Consider the following 21,972-nt stretch of genomic DNA (forward strand, 5'->3'; position numbering starts at 1 on the left):
TTTAGCAGAACTATTGCCCCCTCCTCACAAAATTTGCACATCAATGGCATGAAGTTGCCTCCATGAGTGAAGGGTTTGCTGAGGGAGGGGACAGTTTCTAGCCCTGCCTCCAGCTCCATGGGGCTTCCACAACTCCAACCCTGGCATCATCAGGTTGAACAATCCCTCAGATGCACAGTGAAGATAGAAGCTTTGACTCTCTCCTCCAAATGGTCCCAGTGTTCCTGCTGCTATTACTGATGGGAGAAAAGCAGTCTTGGTTGGGATCACTGGATATGGGACAGGCTTTTCATCTCTGCACAAACAGACCACTGTTTTCCCACTGTTAAATCACAGTTGGGATGGCTAGCAGTGTGGAAGATTATAGTGTCCCCCACCACACAACGATCCACAGCAGTGAGATGATTGCTGGAGGATGATAGAGGCTGTAACCTAACCTAGAATTCACTGGCCAGAGAAGGGAAGATTCAAATCCCCATCCCTTCCTGCTGAGAATAGACAGCCTCAGACTTTTCAGGAAGCCCATTTTGTGGTCAGGGAAGGAAAGCAAAGGCAAGGTACCATGTTCACTGTGCTGATGTGGCTCTGTCTTTCCCAGAGTCTCACCTGTTTTGGGGGGCTATCACCACCAGCAGGAGGGAAAGTGGCCCATTAGCATTGGTGCAGTTTCTTGAGCATGACCAGTGGAGGGCAACCAAAATGTTAAGGGTCTGGAAACCATGCCCTATGAGGAGAGAGTTAGGGGGCTGAGTATCTTTAGCCTGGGGAAGATAAGATTAAGAGGTAATATGATAGCCCTGCTTAAGTATTTGAAGGGGTGTCTTATTGAGGCTGGAGCAAGCTTGCTCCACAGACTAGGACACATAGCAATGGATTCAAACTACAGGAGAAGGGATTCCATCTCAACATTAAGATGAACTTCCTGCAATAAGAACTGTTTGACAGTGGAACACGCTCCCATGGAATAAGGTGGAATTTCCTTCCTTGGAGGTTTTTAAACAGAGGCTAGATGGGAGTGCTTTGACTGTTTATTTTAGCAGGACAGCGGGTTGGACTTGATGGCCCTTGAGATCTCTTCCAGCTCTATGATTCTGTGATTCTCAGAAGCAAGCCCTAAGCAGGGAAAGGTGATGTTTTCATTCATAAATTTCAGGAGCTCATAAACCTTCAGGCTTTATTGCAGCAAATTAGAAAAGCAACAGCAAGACATGAGCCACAAAAAAGAAAAAGAAGCAGAAGAGCAACAGCAAGAGTGACAGTGAGGAAGCGAGTGAATGGAGGCAAGCAATAGTGGCACTACCATGGGTAAAGGATGGCAGCAAATGGAACAGGGTCCAGGAGTGGTCAGAGCCCTTATGAGACCTAAGAGTGTGTCACTTGGTTTGAGTTGGAAAAGGGGAAAGCTGTGGCAGCTAGGTGGGCTCCAGACACCACAGGAAGGAGAGCAGCAGAGTACCTACTAATGCCCTCCCCACCATCTCAGTAGCCCTTTATAGGGGCTCTTAATAGGGCAAATGCAATACCCTTTCCTGGAGCTTCTGAATCAAGGACTGAGAAGAAAGGGGGGGAGGATCCAAAAAAACACTCAGAAGGGCACACCAGCAGCAGCTCAGTGGCAGCAGTGGCAGCCCTTCCCTACCCCCACCCACAGTACCAGGCAACATGGCCAATATGGCAACAGAGCAACAAGTAAGTGATCAAGTGGCAATGCATGCAGCTTCAACACTTAACACCTCCCCTTGTATGAAAATAGGAGAGTGCTGCCATTGCTGATGATCATTAAGCCTCCCTCTTTCTCATAATGTGGGGACCAGGAAAAAGGCAACAAAGGTGATTGGAAACTTTTTTCTAACTTTTGATAGTCCCCACATTCACATCCTGAAATCACATTGTTCACAGGTGATGGAATTCACCTCTTGGAATTTGGCATGGACACTTGGCTGGGTGCCTTAGAAGCTGGATGGAAGTGCTTTGACCTATGGGTTTGGTTGCAGCTATAGTCAGGTGGAGTAGCATTCCAGCTGGGAATTGGGCAACTATTAAGTTGGCCAGAGATGGGATCAAATGCCATCTTGGCAAAACTTTTTACTGTACAGTACAATGTAACCAATAAAAGGTGTGGCCTTTCCTATCCAAAACGTGCAAGTGTCTGTGAATTATTTGTCAGGACATCACCGTCAGCACTACAAAGGGGTGTGTGAGAGGTTAGAGTACATGTATATGTGCACTAGGGTTGCCATGTAAAAAGGGCAATGACACCTGCTGCAGTTCTCTTTTCTACCCAACCCCTGAAAGGATAGGAGCCCTGTTCCTTATTTCATCTGGCAACCCTAGCACATGCACACACATGCTTTTGTACAAATGTACAGGGCCAAAAAATTGCCCACTCTTGCCAACAAGGAAGAGTTGTCTTGGCACAGAATTTCCATGTGACAAGGACACACAATTGCACAGAAGCCCACTGTATTATACTTCTATGCCTCTAAGCTTCCTTGGTGCAGACATCCACATGCAACATGTGCCTGTTGGAGACAAGGAAGGCCTCATGATGGTGGGGAGGATAGTAGTGCAGTCCTCCCATTGTTTTGGAAATTCTCAACATGATTGGGGAGAATGATGGGCAATCATAATTGGAGAATCATGATTGTTTGTTTGTTAGTTTGGATTAATGGGGGTATGAAGGGTTTTTCATTGGGTTGTTGTGGTAATCCCCAACAATAATTTATGTAAAGGTTTGTATTGAGTTTTTACTACATTTTAATTTTACTATATTTTAATTTTAATGTATAATGGTTTTAACTTTTTAAAACTGTTTAATTGTTTTAAAACTTTGTTTTCTACATTTTTATGCTTTTCTTTTTAATTTGTACTGTTTAAAATTTGTTGTTACCTGCCTTGAGCCCCTATAGTGGGAGAAAGGCAAGACAGAAATAAATAAAATAATAATAATAATCATTTGGATAAAAAGCAACGATTTCACTTGGTAATAAAACCAGGAGTACCTCTGATTCATTTAAATTTTATAGGAACAAAAAACAAGCTTAAAGAATTACAGTAAATGACACTGTAGCAGGAAAAAGAAATGAAAATGTTTATATTTCTGTGCTTGAATATTTGCACATCATATTGTAAAGAAAACTTGACTTCAGATAAAATATGGAATGATAACCAGATTTTATTTTAAACAGCCTAGTTTAAACTAATGAAAACTTTTTTTCATGCATCTATTTAAATACATCCAAACATGAACAATACATCTGTATATTACAAATATAATGAATGTATGTTGTTACATAAATTCCGGGTTCTTCCAGAGAATCTCTCCCAGTAAAAGGATCAAATTCCCTCCAAAGAGTTGCATTTTTTATAAGTAATGACATTGCCGCTGTTGCCCCTTACTAGACTATGGCTAACATTCTTCTAATTAAATACAAAGGTGCAAATGCAGCTTATGTCTGTGTTAACTTTCTGTTCTGGTAATTACAAAGTTGAACTCTCCTGACCACATAACAAACAAACTGGCTTCTAAAACACACCTTTTCAGCTGATGCTGTTCCACTCCCACCCCACATTTATTTACTGTGGCAAAGGAGTGTCGAGCAATGTTCCTTGGCTGGAAGCACAACAATGACGACATACTCTGGAACCTCAAGAAGAGCTGCAGAAAGACCTAGAAGATGCATGTTATTGTGCATCCATCTATTGAAACCTAATTCTTGTTTTACTGCTACCTCCTGGCCCCTCATTTTCCACTGGCCATGCTGGAGAGGAAGAATTATAGCAGCTAAATATGGGATGAGAGTGAGGAGGAACTGTGCTGCTGTTCTATCTATCTGGAACTTTACAATATGTTTTCCAGTTCAGGATCTTGGCCCTTCTTTCTACTTCTAATGTGCAATTATTTTATGAAAACAAGAATAAATAAATACTAGCAAAGGTGCTGCATTTGACATGTAGCTGTGGTGTCATGGCTATGCTCTGTCTCCTGATCCAAATCCCCAAACCCATCTTAAAATCCAGGCAGCCATACTGAGCGATAGCATTCTGTGGTGTTTGTGAGTGGGGCACTGGAGAATAACACATCTAACCTCCTCCTACCAGTGAGCTGCAGTGCAACAGGAAGGGGACTGGATGCACCATCCTTCACTGATTTTAAAGCAGAATTTGGGGCCATGGCAATGGTTCCATGATCATAAATGTAAATGCCAAACAGTTATGAGGATGTAAGCCTAGCTTACAACATTGTAAATGCCTAGCAGGATGCAAGCCCTTAAGTATCTAGTGTGGCCATATTTTCAAAAGGGACAGCGGTAGTAAAAACAACAAAGATCTGGTGAATTTATTTTGTATAAACCTTTGCGGGCTGCAGCTCATTTTATCATATTGTTATTTTTGTGTGCATTCAAGTTGTATCTGACTGATGGTGACCCTAAGGCATCATGGAGTTTTCTTGGCAAGATTTGTTTAGAGGAGGTTTTCCATTGCCTTCCCCTGAGGTTCAGTAAGTGTGACTTGCCCAAACTGACCCCGAGAGTTTCATGGCCAAGCTGGGAATTAAACCCTGATCTCCAGAGTCCAGCAGTCAAACCACTATGCCATGCTAGCTATACGCCTACATACATAGGTACATAGGTGAGTGTTTAGGGGATTGCACTCAATGGACCAGACTACCTGATTTAAAACCTTGATGTCTGTTTCCTTTGGCAGAATTCAAATGAACAATAACCCATCAGCTCTGTCTCCTTGGGCATCTCATAATGTAGAATAATCTGCTCATCTATGCCATCATAAATACCATTGTTGCCATCCACATATAACTTATTAATGGTCACAGTTAAGATAACTCTATTTCTATTTCTAACCAGTAGGGTTGGGGAAAACTGTCCCTCATCCAAAGCATATGTATATTAGACTAGCAAGTGAAGGAAAACTCATGCCTCTGTTCAAGTGAACTGGGAATCTCATGCTAAATAGAATTCATTATTCTTTAAGGTATTTTAGGACTCTGGTGTTTCTAAGGAACATACAGGTGGTGGTGGGAAATTCATTTACATTTTCATGAAAATGAAACAGCAGCAACTATTAGAAAATGAAACACCAGCAACTATCAATAGAGTGGAGCCTCCATATTTAGAGGCAGTACAACTAATGTCTGAAACAAATGGGCAGAAAAAGCCTGCTTCTGGGCAGCTTGGACATGAGGGAATTGTCAAGGGTTAATAGCTGACAAGAAATGTTTAGATGTGTGGTGGCCATGAGCAATTAGCAGCCAGGGGAGAAGCAGATGAGCTTCAGCTGTGCAGCATGGCAACACAGAGTGTACAAGTTCATTCTACTGCCAGCGTGCAGGAAGCCTGTATACCTGAGTGCCTAACTGTCAAAAGTAAGCCCACTGAGTTTAATGTTACTTGATCCCAAGACAGCAGCCAAAGAACTCAATTCTCCATATTTTGTCTGTTAAGTATCCACTTTCGCATTTCAAAATTCTATATCATAAGAAAACTGAAATCAATTCCTAGGTGGTCTTTACAGTGTGTGAGATCATGCAAATACTTTTAGCATATTTTCAGGACTAAAGTAAATCAAATTAGCCTCAATAATTTCTAGAGAGCTAAAAATAATTTGTCTCAAATGAGGATTTGGTTTTCAATACTCAGTGTTCTGTGGTGACAAGAGAGATTTACAGAGGGATTTTCAAGACCACTCCTCAGATTCATGGTAACATCTTCCAGAACTTTTAAAAGTAAATGCAAAGCAGACTTTATAAAGTATGTCTCTTAAAAAAAAATGAGGCCTTTCCAGCCACAGACATCTATATTTTCCATAGGATTTCCTTGCATGGTCTGCAAAGAAAGAGAACTAAGTGTGTATAACAAGGATGTAAATCTAATCATTTCATCCTTGCACTTGAATGTGAATAATTTTCAGTTTTGGCCACACTACAGTATTTCCATGCAAGTGTGTGTGTGCATTCACTTGCGTGCATATGTATGTATGTATTCTGAAATCCCAAAGGGTTTTAGAACATTAGCTTGAGCGGAAATATACTTGAGAATGTGCAAAATACTGTGGATTTTGTGCAAAAATTGTGGCTTTTATTCAAGCAACACAAATTCTACACATACACATACACAATCAGGGCTGAGATTCTACATCTCCTTTGTTGAGGAATGGGCTCCTGGAATGTACAGGGGAGCTGCTCCAAGCAACAGAAGTCAGCAGCATGATTGATTGGGATGCTTCAGGATGGTGCAGCTAATTTTTGTTTAAGAACAGAGCTGTGCATGTCACATCACCAGCTTTATGATCTCAATTTAGCTTGGTCCTTGGATGCAGTGGCAGTCACTGTCCTTTCACTGCTGCTGAAGAAACAGATCCAGTGTGATCAACTTGTATAAATGGACATGGATGCAGGATGACTACCATCCTGTCCTTTGCCTCAGGCAGCAACTTTATCTGTGTTGGCCCTGTACAATAGCATAAATAAACACAAAACTGTGTATATGAAATCTGATTATGGCAAAATTCCAAATTCTTCAATTACAAAGAGATTTGAGAAGTATTGTTTTTGTTACTTCCTCTATAGATACCTCTTCTCTCCAAAGAAAATCTAATGTTATAGCAAATAGAAGAAATGGGACCTGATTTTTAGTCTCCCAGGAATGTTGTCCAAAATACTTTCACAATGGTTATAGCAAAGTTTTCCAGTAAAATAATCTAATCTAACCTTTTTGGATGTACAGTTTTGTCCATTAATTGTCATTCTTTTTTAACAAACAAATGAAGGAGCCCTGGTGGTGCAGTGGTTAAATGCCTGTACAGTGGGTCCTTCCCTTACACGGGGGATCTGTTCCAGACCCCACCCACCCCCACCCCGCATAAAGGAAAAACACTTATGGTCAAGCCCATTAAAAACAACAGGGTGTATGCATGTGCCATGGGGACACAAATGTACTTGCTATTGCTACTGCTAAATCCTTTAGCACAGGTTTGCTCAAAAGTCAGATTTCCCTCATTTCAAATATTAATCAGATCAGCACTATTTGCAATTAAAACTGGGCCAAAATAACAAACATGTTGTTACATATTAAAAATAAACCAGATTTATTTGGCTTAAGCCAAATTATATTCACATCAACAGATGAAATGAACTGGAGCCCACAAACATTTATGAGAAATCAAACTAGTTAGCTTTTAAGGTGCCACAACAGTCTTCTTTTGGCTGGAAGCATGGAGCATTAGTTGCACAAGGGCATCCTGAAAAGTTCTCTGCCCAACCCACTTCCCAAAATCTGAATATAATTTTTGTCAATGTAATTTGACTGTTCTTTTGTATTTTAATTTGCCAATTTGCACAATCATAGCTCTAATTTCAGATTTTTTTTTCAAATTATTCATAAAATAATGTCAATTAAAAATGTGGAATTTTCAAGTGCTGAACTCCAGGCCATAATGAAGTTCATGTTCCTACAGAAGAAAACTCAAAAGGAAGTCCATGAGTGAATGATGCAAACACTGAGTAACAAGGGCCTGTCATACTCAGCTGTGAAGAAGTGGTGTGCCAACTTTCAGCACTGAGATTTTGAGACTGAAGATGCAACAAGGTTTGGGAGACCTTAAACAGTGTCAACTCCTGAAATTACGGACCATGTTCATGACCTGATTTTGGCAGATCAGCGAATCTCAGCTAAAACAATTGCTGAGAGACTAAAATATACTGGGAACATACTGGGTTTATAATTCATGTAGCCAAAATGTTTAAATGCTGACCAGAAATGAAATCGAATCGATATCGCCAAGTTGATTTTTAAGCAATCTAGTGATAATATTTTGGAATGATTGCGGATTAATCATGGTTACATCACTATAAGCTTGAGACCAAGCAACAGTTCTTGCAGTGGCAGCACTCAGGTTCTCCATGGCAAAAACATTCAAGACTCAAAGGACAGCAGGAAAGGTCATAGCCACATTTTGGGGGATAAGGAAGGTATTTTGATAACTATCTTCAGAAACGCCAGACAGTTTATGCAGAATACCACTCTAACCTGCTGTGCAAGTTAAAAGAGACATTGGTCCAAAGCATACTGTAGAAATAATCCAATTTGAGACTGCTTGAACTGCCCTGGCTCAGTGCTAGGGAATCCTAGGAACTGTAGTTTGTTGTGACACCAGACCTCTCTGAAGAGAAAGCTAAATGTCTCACAAAACTACAGTTCCCAGAATTCCCTAACACTAAGCCAGGGCAATTAAAGTGGTCTGAAACTGGATTATTTCTGGAAGTGTGTTTTGGACCACTGTAAGAAAAATGACAAGGGAAGCTGCGGAAAAGTATTTTCTTTTTGGAGGACAATGAACCTGCTCGAAAGGCTGGCAAGACAATGGATGTTTTGAATAATTGGGGGTTTGACTGCATAGACCATCCACCCTACACACTAGATCTTGCTTCATCTGACTCCTGTTTCCAGATCTTAAAAAGAGTTTGACAGGAAGGAAATTTCCAAATGATTCAGATATGATAGCAGCAGCAGAGCAGTATTTCAGTAGCCAAACATCAAAATTTGGAGTAGGAGTAAAGAAACTTGAGAAATTATATGCCATGTGCATCAAACTTTGGGGTGAATATTGGAATAGTATGCAAGTTTCATGGCTCCAGGTCATTCCCTTCTTGGTTCAGCAGTTGCCAGACAATGAACAGAGCTAACACCATCAATCCTGACTGTCAGTAGATGCCAAAAAATGTTCCTGAAGGTCCCAGGCAAAGGCTTTTCCCAGTTGTGATGCAGAAGCTGGATCTGCTAATGTACTTTAACACTTCAGTATAGTCCCTTTCCAGCAAGAAAAAATATTGCTGTGCTCCATTACATTAAGGTTATTTTTCAAGCAGATTATAAATCTTCAGGCTTCAACAAGGTGTAGGTTCTTCCATGAATTAATTACTTTTCCAAAATTCATTTTGATGTAAAGGGAAAAGGATATCATATTAATGTGTGTGAGTCACACATCTGTGGTGCCAATTTCAATTATTACTGGAAGTCATTACAAACAAGAAGAGCTGAGGTGTTCACTGAATCTGATCTCCCAACTAACTCACAGAACAGAGGCAATGGAAAAAACAAGGGAATTTAGCAAACAGTGCCTTAAAATTATAATTGTATTTCACCAGGCAACAATACTCAATTATGTTAGCAGCACTTGAATTATTCACAGCTGAAATGTCTCAGTTCTCTCAAGTACAGAATATCTCTGAATAGGGAATGGAAATAACAATTTTTAGCAAGGGAGCATCTATTGACATGGTGTAATTACTCATTATTGGAATTGCTTTTAGTATGTGCTGGACTCTCATTCATTTCCATTAGTACTAAAGAGGTCAGCTTCTGAAAAACTACAAATAAATCCCTGAGACACTTCTAATTATTAAGGTCAACAAGGACAGTCCTTGCCATAGAACCCCACCTAAAACACTCTGAGTTAGTTCCTTGAATTCCTCACTACCTAGGAACTATATGTGTTTTCAGATGGCCATCTCCTAGTACTACCAGGCAAAAAGCATTGGACTTAGCAGTAATTCCATCTTTTCCTATGTAACTGTAAGTGAGAAGTGAAATGGCTGTACATAAAAATAATAATAATAAATACGTGAACTATTTAAAAGGTCATCCGCTCCAACTCAGCAGGGTGGGAAGAAATGTTTGTAACAAGCTGCATGGGAAGTTGATGACTCATTACTATTACCTCCAATAATGCATGAGCTTGTGGCTAATTATTTGAGGCTCTCTCCACACCTCAGCAGTTACTTTCTAGGTTTAACTGGTCTTTTAAGAACTGGGCCAAATGTTCTGCCTCTTCTCTATGGCACCCAGGATGGCCTTGAAGATACGGTGTTTGTTACAGAGGATATTATAGGTGCTCAGGTTTAGTAGTTTGTCACAGTCTTCCTCAGCATAGGTTAAATGGATTGTTGCATAAGGTGAGCAGCCTTTCTCCAGATTTACTTCACCATCACTCATTTCTGAAGGAGAGCGTTTCATGCCTGAAAAATTAAAAGGAGAGGTTTTTAGAGTTTCGCTGTGCATTTGAGCTGGAGGATTTAAAGTTTGCTACTTTGGTGTGAGGAAAAATATGTTGTATCATCCTATGTATTCTGTGTCTTATTTCTCTTGGGTAACATAGGCCTGATACAGACTGGCACTTTGCGCTGGCCTGGGGCTGAAAGTAGGGCTTGGGAGAGCAGAGCATCTGCATGCTCCTGAGCAATACTGCGTGCCGCAGATGTCATCTTGGTATGCCGCCATTTACAGATCATGCGCGATGATGATGTGCCTTGTGAGTCAAGTCCAAATGGCACAGTGCATGAGGGATGTCACAGCGTCACTCCAGGGTGCTTGTGGTGCCTCGGCAATGGCATTTCACAGCTCCTTTTCCCTAGTGCATTGTTGCCACACCACAATCTGGGGGAGAAAGGGGTGGCCTCTGTCTGCCCCTTTCTCTCAACCTGCATAGGTTCATAGCAATTACATAGTAACTGTTATACACTCCCCAATTTTCTGACCCATAATGACATTACAGGTCAATGCAGGTTTATTTTCTCTTGGGTATGAAAGCCACTGTAGACTTAGGGTAATTCTGAGATAGTTGTTCCTAGACAAATACACATGTTGAACATGGAGAACCTGACAAACACTGCTAGCCTATAAAACAACATTACTTTCCTGACAATCAAGCAGCATCCTCTTGATAACCCTTGCTAGCTTAATGTGCATATCTCTGCAAACTGGCTTTATTTGCCTCAACTCAAAATGCAAGCAAGATCTTGTTGGTGAAGTTATAAAGCCATGGGATTTGAAAAAACATCTTCTCTCTGTTAGAACCCATTAAAGATTTATTAATTGGTCATTACTATTATTAGTAAGCATTCGGGTATTTGAGAGGTATTTATCAGCCATAACAATAGGGACTAGAATAAGTCTAGAAATTATATTTCCATTTACCAACATTTCACAAAGGCCTCATAGAGTAGAGTAGGGTTAAGATTACAAAGATCCCCAGGTTTTCAGAGTTTTGACTCCAGAATTCTGGAGTTGTTATTTTAAATTAGTGTGTAAAAAGGTAGTTCAAAGCTGTAGTTTACAGGTTGTTTTACATATTTACCAACTGCTTCTTATATGAACTGCATCTGAATGTAGCTCAAGAAGTAAGCAGTATTAGTTTGGCCGATGATTAACTTATGCCTACGTATGCTACTAACAAGATGCCACCTGGCTATTCCTTTGAGTGCTGGCAATTCCACAATTTCTGATGAAATTGTAGAGATCATGCAGCACAAGTTAGCTCAAGATCTTTGGCTACAGTGGAAGCCATTGTCTCATCACCACTGTTGAAAAGTCAGTGGTTGATCTGATTAAGTTCTGTAAGTGGACTTGGGTTCTGGGACTGCCATCCTGTCCATTGCCTTAGGTGCCACTGTTGTGCTTGTATTGTTTTCCAGAAGGGTGACAACATCCACAAAGAATAAATTCTATGGCTGGAATCCTGTTTGGCTTAAAGTAATATAGCAGTTCCACATGTAGACCTATGCTAGGCTGAGCCATATGCCACCCCCATCCACCAGGGGTACTGTACAGCATCTGAACTACTCGCATGATCATTCTAAGCCTTGTGGGGAGCAGGCAGCATTGAAGAAGCATCTGATTATGTTCCCCATAGACAAATGATTTCAACAGTGCTGAGATCTGCTGAGGTCCTCTGCAGGTCTGGGCACTGCTTTACTCATTTTGAATCTGGCTACAGGGACACAGGCAGACACTTCTCTGATCCTGTCTCTTTGTTATGAGGTATGGGATAGCAGTGTTCACCGGGGGGTGAGTTGGGATATCACAGAGGGAGGGAGGAAATATCAACCTCACAGTGTGCAAAAACAGACATACACAGGCATAAAAGAAACTTAGGGGTGGGTATAACCCTAACAGAAGGTCAGCATGATGTAGTGATTTGACTGTTCGACTAGGGCACTGGGAGACCAAAGTTTGAATCCCCATTTGGCCATGGAAACCTACTGGGTGTATTTAGGCAAATCACACTCTCTCAACCTCAGACAAAGGCAAGGGCAAACCCCCTCTGAACAAATTCTGCCACAAAAACCCCATGATAGGTTTGCCTTAGGATTGCCATAAGTCAGAAATTACTCTGCCATACCACCACCACCACATGTTCCTCAGGATGCAAGCCTGTATATGGCTTCTGTGAGGTGTCTCTAAGCAAATATTCTTAGGATGATACTAAACCATGCACTATCACCATTTTTGACACAGACTTTTAAAACAATTTTTATAGTATCTTACACCCTTTTTAATTTAGCCTACTCTATTTTATTGCTGGCTGACCTCCTGCTTATACACTTTTACAGCTGCAGGCTGTAGCTCAGGAATATGAATGCTTTACTGTCTAAGCTTCATGTTTGCTTGTCTCCAATTAATAGTGTGGGGCTGAGGTGGAGCATAGAGAATCTTGGCTTCTGCATTCTTTCCACATACTCTCATCGGCCTTTTATAAAGAAAGCAAGTGGAGGCTTGTGCTGGGCCCAGATGTAGGTTTTTTCCCCACACACACTCAAATTTCCTTGTAGGAGACATAGATTCATTACATTCACCACATATAATTCAAAGCTATGAATGTTTCCAGATATAATACTTTTTTGCTTATTATATTGTTTAGCCTTTCAGAGACTCAGGAGACACCACCAAAGCCAATCTTACATAGCTTTTAATATAATGCTATTACTGAACACTGCATTGTATGATACTATTACATTCTGCATGACGCGATCCCAGTTTGATCACTGATATCTCCAGTTAGAGCTGGGGGAAATGCCTGTGTTCAGGCATGAAGAGGTACTGTTACTCCAGTTAAAGCCAAAAGCATCAATCTAAAATTCCTCATATAATAGGAATAAGAATACCCCTCGCTTTCACCAACCACATCCATTAATAAATGTATATAGTTGTACTTATGTATTTCCTGACTCTGTTTATTGTCAGTACTATGAGCCAGGTCTTTTGTTTCCTTTTTTTTCTTCTTCTTCTTTTGCTGTAACAATTGACCAGTCAAAACCCAAATGCCTATATACAGAGGTCAAATATATTTACTAAGTTTACTTGAGAGTGTTTTGCAAAAAATGAAAAAAAAAAGGGGGGGGGTGAGACCATAGAGAGCTCATATTTTCATTTTCCAAGTTATATGTACCCAGGGATATTCAGAAACTATTAGTCTAATTTAAATAGAAATATAATACACTCAACAAGCTTTCAAACAGAGCTAATCAAAGATCATCTCTTCATATTCTCAGCCACATTCCCAAGGTTGCAAAAATGGAGAGCAATTTCCTTGCCTTTTCATGCAATCTGGAGAAAATCTAAAGATAATTGTGTTTTCTTAGGTGGAAAAGTACACACCACTGAAGAAGGTGCCAACTTAAGATCCTGGGGCAAGTCTAGAATGTTTATTTTCATTGGCTCATAATATTATATACATACATACATACAACTGCGTTCACCCACTGTTCTTCACTGTTCTCCACTGTTTCAAACTGCAATCTCTGTCTCTAAAACCTCTGCTAGGCATTACCTTTGAACTACAGGGAGAAGATATTTTTCCTGAGAATGAGCCAAGTCCCCTTCCAACACATCAAGACAGAGCAATGCAATGCTTTAAGCCTTAGAAGTGCTCTATCAAGAAAAGTAAATAAGAAGAGGAGGAGGAGGAAGTGATTTTAGCCAAAGAAACAAATAGACATGAATTAAATGAAAGATGAAGAGAACAGTAAGAATTCTCAACCTAAAGAATGAAGTTTAATGCCCTCAATATACCTGGTGCCTTGTACTCCTTGAAGGAGCAGTCAACCAGGGGAAAGCAAACGAGTTCTGGCGCTTTGGGGTTGTTTTCATCTGAGAAGACATAGCATTCCTTGGGGTTCTTCCTGTCTTCATCACTCACATCAACCTTTGGAAAGGGGATACCTTGCACTTCACAGTATTTGGCCATCATCTCTGCTTGCTGGGAAAGACACAAATCAGTTCAGAAGACAGATATTAAGCTGTACCACACACATGAAATTAAACTGTGACTGGCATACTGCTGTTCCATTTTCTGGGTTGCTCTGAGAGTGAATTATTAATTATGGAAAAGAGAGAGGGGCTGCATCCTCAACGCAGAAATAATCCGGTTTGACACCACTTTAACTGCCATGGTTCAATGCTATGGAATTCTGGGAACTATAGTTTGCTGTAGCATGGGAGACACTACCAGTTAACGTGGTGTCAAACTAGATTATTTCTGCAGTGTGGATGCAGCCAGAGAGAGAGAGATTAAAGTTTCTGGATGCATTCCAGCTAAAATTACTTCCAAAATAGATGCGTTATGATAGCTTCATAACTGAATTTCCCATTTAAAAAAATACTTTAAAGCAACTGAGGACAGTTGGGAGAATAAACTGACTCAGAAGAGTTGCAATGAGGAAAGGATTGTCTAATCCCACCTTTCACATACCATTTCCCCAGGACAAATCACTCTATCCACCTCATACCATCCTAAAAGCTGCTACTGGTCCTGCTGAGTGTAGCTGGGGAAGAGAAACTGAATGCTATCTACATTTTAAACCGATCCATTTTAGACTGGTCCTAAATGATAAAGGTTAATTGTAAGTGTTAAGGATAACAGAGTTCTAAGTTAGCAATATGACAGGATTTTCATGGATTCAGCAGTTCAATTCAATGTAGTAAGTAAAAAACAGAACTTTGTCAGACATGCCCAACAACCTCCATGCAAACTTAATTTCCTGCATTTTATTTCTGCTAGTCCACCTAACCATGTCTGTCTTTTAAATCTCAGCCAGATAGCATTTTACAGGAATTGAATTTCAGCTATAATAGAAATTTAAAAAATAAAAAGTACTCCAGTAGGAAGCAGTATGCAAAGAGGTCTTGTAGCACCTTTGATACTAACTGAAAGAAAGTGAAGTGATACTATTGCTCAGGACCTGGATGATGAAACATCAAGATTGAATTCAGAAATGGGAATAGTCTGCCAAACCCCAAACCCCCAGTTTACAACTTAAATAGTCAAGAAGGGGGTTAGCTCATCTGTCATTCTCACACTTACCTCTTGCTCCAAATGTTACTTTTATAACCTCATCCTTGATACAGCCTTCCAAAGAGAGACAATATTTTCAATAGTGTTTCCAAGATTTAACCTCTATTGTTGCTCTTAGAAAAGCCTCTACTACCTTCCAGTTTCAAACAATGCCATCAGATCATCTAGGGGGAGGATATAAAGGGATATGTATCTGTGGCTCTGGGGATGTGGAAGACCTAATTCACTATTTGTTACACTGCCTAGGATGGTTTTCTTGGAAGACCTCTTGAGAGTGAAGGTGTCTTGAATATAACCTGATATTATTTGTGACCTGCTGGTAGACAGACCATTGTTAATCCATTACACTAAAGATTGCCACCTTCCTTATATCAGACTGAAAGATCCACTGGAAATCCCTAAAGACATCAGCAGTGGGTTGGAAAGAGGATCAGTTGTTGTAAAAGCCATTATTACTGTTGGCCTCACATTTATCCAGTAACTCTTGGTGTTTTTTCTTCTTCTTCTTCTTCTTCTCTTCTTCTTCTTCTTCTTTCATTTCTGATTTTCTTCGCAATTCTTTTGTCTAATGTAAGTATGTAAGTAGTATGAGCCAGCCGTCTGGGCATCGACAGGGGAAGCGTGTCCCTGTTGGTGCTCTTGGACATCTCAGCGGCTTTCGATACCATAGACCATGGTATCCTTCTGGGACGCCTGGCAGAGGTGGGGATCGGGGGCACTGCGCTCCAGTGGTTCCGGTCCTACCTCTCCGGGAGGTCCCAGATGGTGCAGCTGGGAGACGTGTGCTCCGATGAGAGGGCCCTTAAAACTGGGGTCCCTCAGGGAGCCATTCTGTCTCCCATGCTATTTAACATTTACATGAAACCGCTGGGAGAGATCATCCGGAGACATGGGGCGCGGGGTTATCAGTACGCTGATGACACCCAGATCATTTTCTCTATGTCTCCGACTGATGCAGTGACCGAGGATGGCGTCTCTCCTCTCGTGGCCTGTTTGGAGTCAGTAATGGGCTGGATGAGGGAAAACCGACTAAAGCTGAATCCAGAGAAAACAGAGGTACTCGTGATAGGTTCCCCTGGTCCAGGAATGGCGGTGGTTCCACCTGTCCTGAACGGGGTCACGCTCTCTGTGAAGGACTCCGTGCGCAGTCTGGGGGTGCTTCTTGACTCGTCCCTTCACCTGACTGCTCAGGTGAATGCGACGGTCAAGAGCACCTGTTATCAGCTTCGGCTTCTTCGCCAGCTGCGCCCATACCTGACCCAGAGGGACCTTGAAACTGTGGTACATGCCCTGGTAACCTCGAGATTGGATTTCTGCAATGGACTCTACATGGGACAGCCCTTGTACCTAACCCGGAAGCTTCAATTGGTGCAGAACATGGCTGCAAGGCTGGTCACTGGCACGTCCAGGGCCAGCCATATAACACCGGTTCTAAAAAACCTCCATTGGCTGCCCATTCGCTTCCGGGCGCAATACAAGGTGCTGGTAATGACCTATAAAGTCCTAAATGGCTTGGGCCCAGGTTACCTGAAGGACCGCCTCTCCCCATACATTCCGCCTCGCACCCTCAGAACATCTGGGCAGCAACTCCTTAGGGTTCCCGGGGCGAGGTTATCCTCCACTTCTAGGAGGTCTTTCTCCATCGCCGCCCCGGCCCTTTGGAACACGCTGCCCATAGAGCTCCGCTCAGTCACCTCCCTGGCCCAATTCAAACGGGAGTTGAAGACCCACCTGTTTGGCATCGCATTCCCCGATTAGTCCTTATAGGCCCCCCCGCCATATAAGGCCGCACAGGCAATGGGTTCCTAACCCGGGAGCATTTGTTGTTGTTTTTCTTTTTGTGCTGTTTTGTATTTTAACATTGTATATTGAAATTTTATGTCATTTTAACTGTTGTGAACCGCCCTGATCTTTGGAAGGGCGGTATACAAATAAACCATTTATTATTTATTTATTAGCTTAGGATCACCGTAAATCAGAAGCAAAAAAGGCATGCAACAACGTCAGTAGTATATAATTTGTTGTACCAGATCCACAGCTTTATCAGAATGTTTTGTAATTAATGTTATGGCATAAACAAATAAAATTGTATATTAGAACTTTTATAACTTTTAGAGCATTATTTTCTACTTCCACAGGAATTACTTTGGGTCTATTGCTGCCAATTTTCTAATAGCCTCTGCATACTCCTGCCATCTACGGTTCTTACGTGGAATGTTCTCAATGTAGGGATATGCGTAAGAATCTGGGTCGACTCTTTGTCTATCCAGACCAACACAAACTCCTCAGGCTGCAGCTGCTGAACACTACAGAAACACAGAAAGCTACCACTAGTCCTTCTAGCCCAGTATTATCTAATAGGCTACAGTGCTCCAGGTTTTTAGGCTGGATGTTATGTTAGCTCTAGGATCCTTTCACACTACAAATTACAGTGCTATGATTCCATTTGACCTTCCATCGCATCCTCCTTTGTAATTCTGAGGTTGCAATTTTTCCATCAACTTGCTAGTTCATGGTGGGTAGTGGACCTGAGGATCTCTCAGTGATACTGAGCTTAATCTACATTAGCTCCAACATCATCTGGAGAATCAACTTGTTTCCTACTTCTGTGCTAACTGAACTTTTTTTTTATTAAAAAAATGATATCATCGAATCATAGAATCATATCAGGAATATGACTAAGGTCCTTCTGCATGCAGAGTATGCACTTTTCTGCCGAAATGTTTATTTATTCTCCGGCTTCAATGTGGCTTCAGTTTTTTCTTACCTTGAAGGGTACACCCAGTTCATAATCCAATGCAATGATGACATCCACATTTCTCTCTGGCTTAAGAAGTGGTGGGCCACTGTTGTTAATAAAATAGCCTATGTCTATTAAGCAGAGGGATTTCTCACAAGGTGTCAACCTGCTAGGAGAGGCATCCAACACAGTATCTGAAAAGCAAGTTTTTATCTTATCAGCATGACCAGTCAAGAGAAGGGTACATCAAAAGTGGCCACAATTGTACTAAGAATGGAAGCATATCAGTTTGGCAAAATTTGTTATCGCACTTTTCCCTATGATAGTGCTTTGGCAATCCGTGGTCACCTGATATGTTTTCCACACTACCAAATGCTGCCTTCCAGGAGGAAAGGGGGAGCAAGTGATTGCAGCTGCCAACCACCTCCCAAAGCTGGCTGCTTAGTGAATGAGCACACAGCAGCCAGCTTCGGAAAGGTGTTGGTGGCCATGATTGCTCCTCCTCTCCCCTCCCCCCAAAGCACAGACCTGCTGTATGCAAATTCACACAACAAGTGCATGATTTGGGGGACAGAGGACAGGTGATTATGGCTGCCAACCACCTCCTCAAGCCAACTGCTGTGTAAATGGGCATGCAGCAGCTGTCTTCAGGAAGCTGTTGGCAGCTGTGATCAATGCAAGGGGGAAGGAGAGGGAGAGGGGAGCAGAATTATGTCCACTTACACTACGTGGCTGCCTGAGAAGCAGAACTGGAGTGAAAGGATCCTTTTGCATGAAGGCAATAAGGGAATATTCCATTCTAATCTATGGAATAGATTAAGAGCCTATTGATGGGTTTTTCCCATCAATGAAAAGGTACACTACAATAATGAATGAAATGCAAGACAGCAGTAGGACAGATCAGTGTTATATGATAACTGCTAGCCAAAGATGCTTTTATCCTGTTAAAATTCCACTCTATAGCTTCATGTGATTGAAATCCTTTGTGTTTGTTCTCTTCTGTCTCCCACGACTTCTTTGTAACATTTTAAAAATAAAACTACCAATATAAATGTTGTGACTTTGTAATTTGCCCCTTTGGCTTGCATTTCACAGAGCATAATGATTACTAGTTACCTCTCCACTCGTTAAATTCTTTCTGTTGTAAGTAGTCTTTGTCAAAGTCAAGGCTTCTCAAGAAATTGTGAGTTGCCCCTTTTAGAGGACGATCAGTTAAAATATCATTAAAGATTTCGCTCAGTTTTCCAGTTGCAGAACTTGGGGGCTTGTAAGTGGTATAACCATCATCTGAATTATTTTGGTCATCTGGGAAAAAAAATACAGAGGATGTTAATTTCTAGAAACTCTTCCTTCTTTTTCTGTCCAGAACACATTTCAGGGGCGCATTTTCAGTGGGAAAAGGTTTAATCAACCTGTCTTTTTTCTGTATACTCCAATCCCTTCTTCCTGTCCTCCAATTCCTTTTCCAACAAGACACTCAGACATACTGAATGGCTATCTCTCTCATATATATATATATATATATATATATATATATATATATTCATTAGGCTGTTTTAGATGTATTTATGTTCCCCCCTTCAGGGTTTTTTCTCTAAATATATTTTCCTACTTTTGTAAACCTTGGAGTTCTCCCAAGCATACTAATGGATGTCTCTTTCTTAGTAGCCCCATTTTGGTTACATGGCCATCAAAATTTAGCACCCAAGTTTGTTAAAGACCACACCCATGCTGAAAACAAGACCAGCCATGCATCAGCTCACAAAGTTCAACTTAGGTAAACCATCCAGACCACAGAAGGTCACAAGAAAGAAGAAGCAAAAAAAAAAAAAAAAAAAAAAGGTGGCTGCAAAGAAGCTTGTTTGCAGAACATACAGTGTCAGATGACTTGACCAAATGTGCCAAACCATTTGGTACACAGGAAGACACAAAAACACACCCTTCCTACTAGATCAGCCATAATACATTTAGTCCAGGAATCTGTTTCTAAAGAGGGATAGTCAGATGTTTCAGGACTCTCAACTGGCATTAAAATTATGTTCATTTCACATAGTGTTGTTCCCAGAAACCAGCAAGGAGCTCCAGTAAACTATAATCACTAAAAGAGTTCAATGAGCTTTCATGGTTCAATACATCTACCAGGAATTTGTCTAATCAAAATTTGTGTCATGTAGAAAACAAAGAGCCCTTACACTCCCAGTGAAAAAGAGCATTATCCTGTCCAAAACTGCACTCCTGTGAAACATTACTGAAGAGTTATTTCTCATTCTAGAATTTTTCTTTCTAACATTGTAAAGATTGGTAACAGCCATGGAGAAGCTCTTGAAAACAGTCTTTCTGTCTTATGCACCACACTACAACTATAACATACAGAGAAGGGTTTATCATATGGATCTCTAGCAGTCTGGGAGCTTCCATGCTGTCTTATTTGCATATTTTCTCCCCCATAGTATGGCAATTTTAAGAAAAGTAACATAAAGAAGCCATGAAGTGATAAATGAAATTTGCAAGTCTTTGCACACTTACTTTTTATGTACAAAAGCAACTTTTCCAAGCTCTCCCCAAATGGCTGCAGTGATGCCAAGTGACAATTTCCAGCTCCAGATGGTTTGTCAGCTGTGCTCATTCCTGGAAAGGGATAGCATGGCCACAGTAACCCATGCTCTGGTAGACTACTGTAAGGCACTCTACATAAAAGTGCCTCTGAAGACAGTCTTGGGATTGAGGAACGTGGGGAAAATGCAACCACAAGGGTTGATTGGTTCAGCAATAGAAGACTATGTAACAGCAGTTCTGAAAAAGTTGCACTGGCTTTTTGTTATAGCTGCCATTCAAGAGGCTAGTTTTGACATATAAAGCCCTACATGACTTATAACCTGGCTGCATACAGGAGCATCTCTTCTTTTATCATCCTGCTCATGATTTAAGCTCTTCTAGGGAACTCTTTTTGTTTATACCATACCTACTGTAAATGTAATCTAGATTTTCAGAAATAGGTTTTCTCAGTGGTGGCACCCTAGTTGTAGAATATTCTTGCCAACATATGTCAATTTTCAACAATAATGGAAAACAATTATTTTCTGTGAATGCCTTTTGATCAACTATTTGTCTCATATATCACAACAGGACAGCTAAAGCACAATATATTAAATCTGATATGCAATAACTGTTGAGCATATTTACTGTATTATGTATTGCAATTGCCCTGGAATAGTTTAGTGATGAAAAGCAAGACACACAAAAAATCTGTAAGTAAATAAAATACAAGTTAGTTCTTTTTTCCTTTGTGGCCACAAATAACCAACACAGGTGGTCTTGTCTTGTTATTGTGCTTGTCTGCCTTCAACTCATGTCTGATTTATGGTGACCTTAAGACAAACCTATTATGGGGTTTTCTGGGGTTAAGAGTGTATGATTCACCCAAGGTTATCCAGGGCTTAGCGTGGAAGTGAACCCTGATCTCCAGAGTCATCGTCTGACACTCAAATCATGCAGGTTCTCTGAAGGATAAGAAACCTAACAACTTTTGTGGACTCTTGCTGCAAATCAGAAACTTGGCAATTTAGACAGGGATGTGAAGAGATATGGAACACAACGGGAGGCTGGAAACTCTATTTTGCTTTGTCTTCCATTTTAATTTTGTTTTAAATTCAAGTTCTTCCATTCTGAACATGAAGAAATTTGTCAAATTTGGTAATTTTTCAAAAATGAACTGAACTGAAATTCTTTCCCATTTGCACTGGGCAAATCCTCTCTAAGTACAGCCATTCTCGGCATGGAGAGTCTGGCCATGGGATATTTAGAATTTTCTGGTTGAGAATTCTAAGTACCCTTTTCAAATCCCAGAGTATCATAGGATGCTGACATGGGAGTTAAAGTAGAATCATAGTAACAAAACTGTATAGAGTGAATGGGCTCTTAGTTTCATTTTCCCACACATTCAATTTTTTTTAATCTTAATTTTCTTCTATCCTATTAGGAATAATTTGTTTAAAGCAGATTTTTTTTTAAAAAAAATAGATTTCTGTGGAGGTAGATGTTGTTTTTGTTTTGTTTTTATGGCAGGAGACCTCAACAAAACAAGA

The 21,972-nt window shown here is 40.7% G+C and overlaps 1 protein-coding gene across 1 annotated transcript in view; it reads right to left on the reverse strand.

The window, feature by feature from the left end:
* Nucleotides 1–9,682: 9,682 nt before the first annotated feature.
* The window catches only part of PLA2G4B (phospholipase A2 group IVB), an 89,912-nt gene continuing 77,622 nt past the window's right edge, over nucleotides 9,683–21,972 (reverse strand). The window contains exons 17-20 of the mRNA XM_089523148.1: nucleotides 19,004–19,174; nucleotides 17,915–18,081; nucleotides 13,866–14,052; nucleotides 9,683–10,033 (exon numbers count right to left, since the gene is read on the reverse strand). Coding sequence (XP_089379274.1) covers nucleotides 9,819–10,033; nucleotides 13,866–14,052; nucleotides 17,915–18,081; nucleotides 19,004–19,174 — 740 coding nt within the window. The 3' untranslated portion in view covers nucleotides 9,683–9,818. The remainder of the gene's footprint in view (nucleotides 10,034–13,865; nucleotides 14,053–17,914; nucleotides 18,082–19,003; nucleotides 19,175–21,972) is intronic.

This window comes from Sceloporus occidentalis, unplaced genomic scaffold (assembly GCF_023333645.1).
Source record: "Sceloporus occidentalis isolate IW3139 unplaced genomic scaffold, rSceOcc1.0.p SCAF_4, whole genome shotgun sequence".
NCBI classification, from domain to species: Eukaryota; Metazoa; Chordata; class Lepidosauria; order Squamata; family Phrynosomatidae; genus Sceloporus; species Sceloporus occidentalis.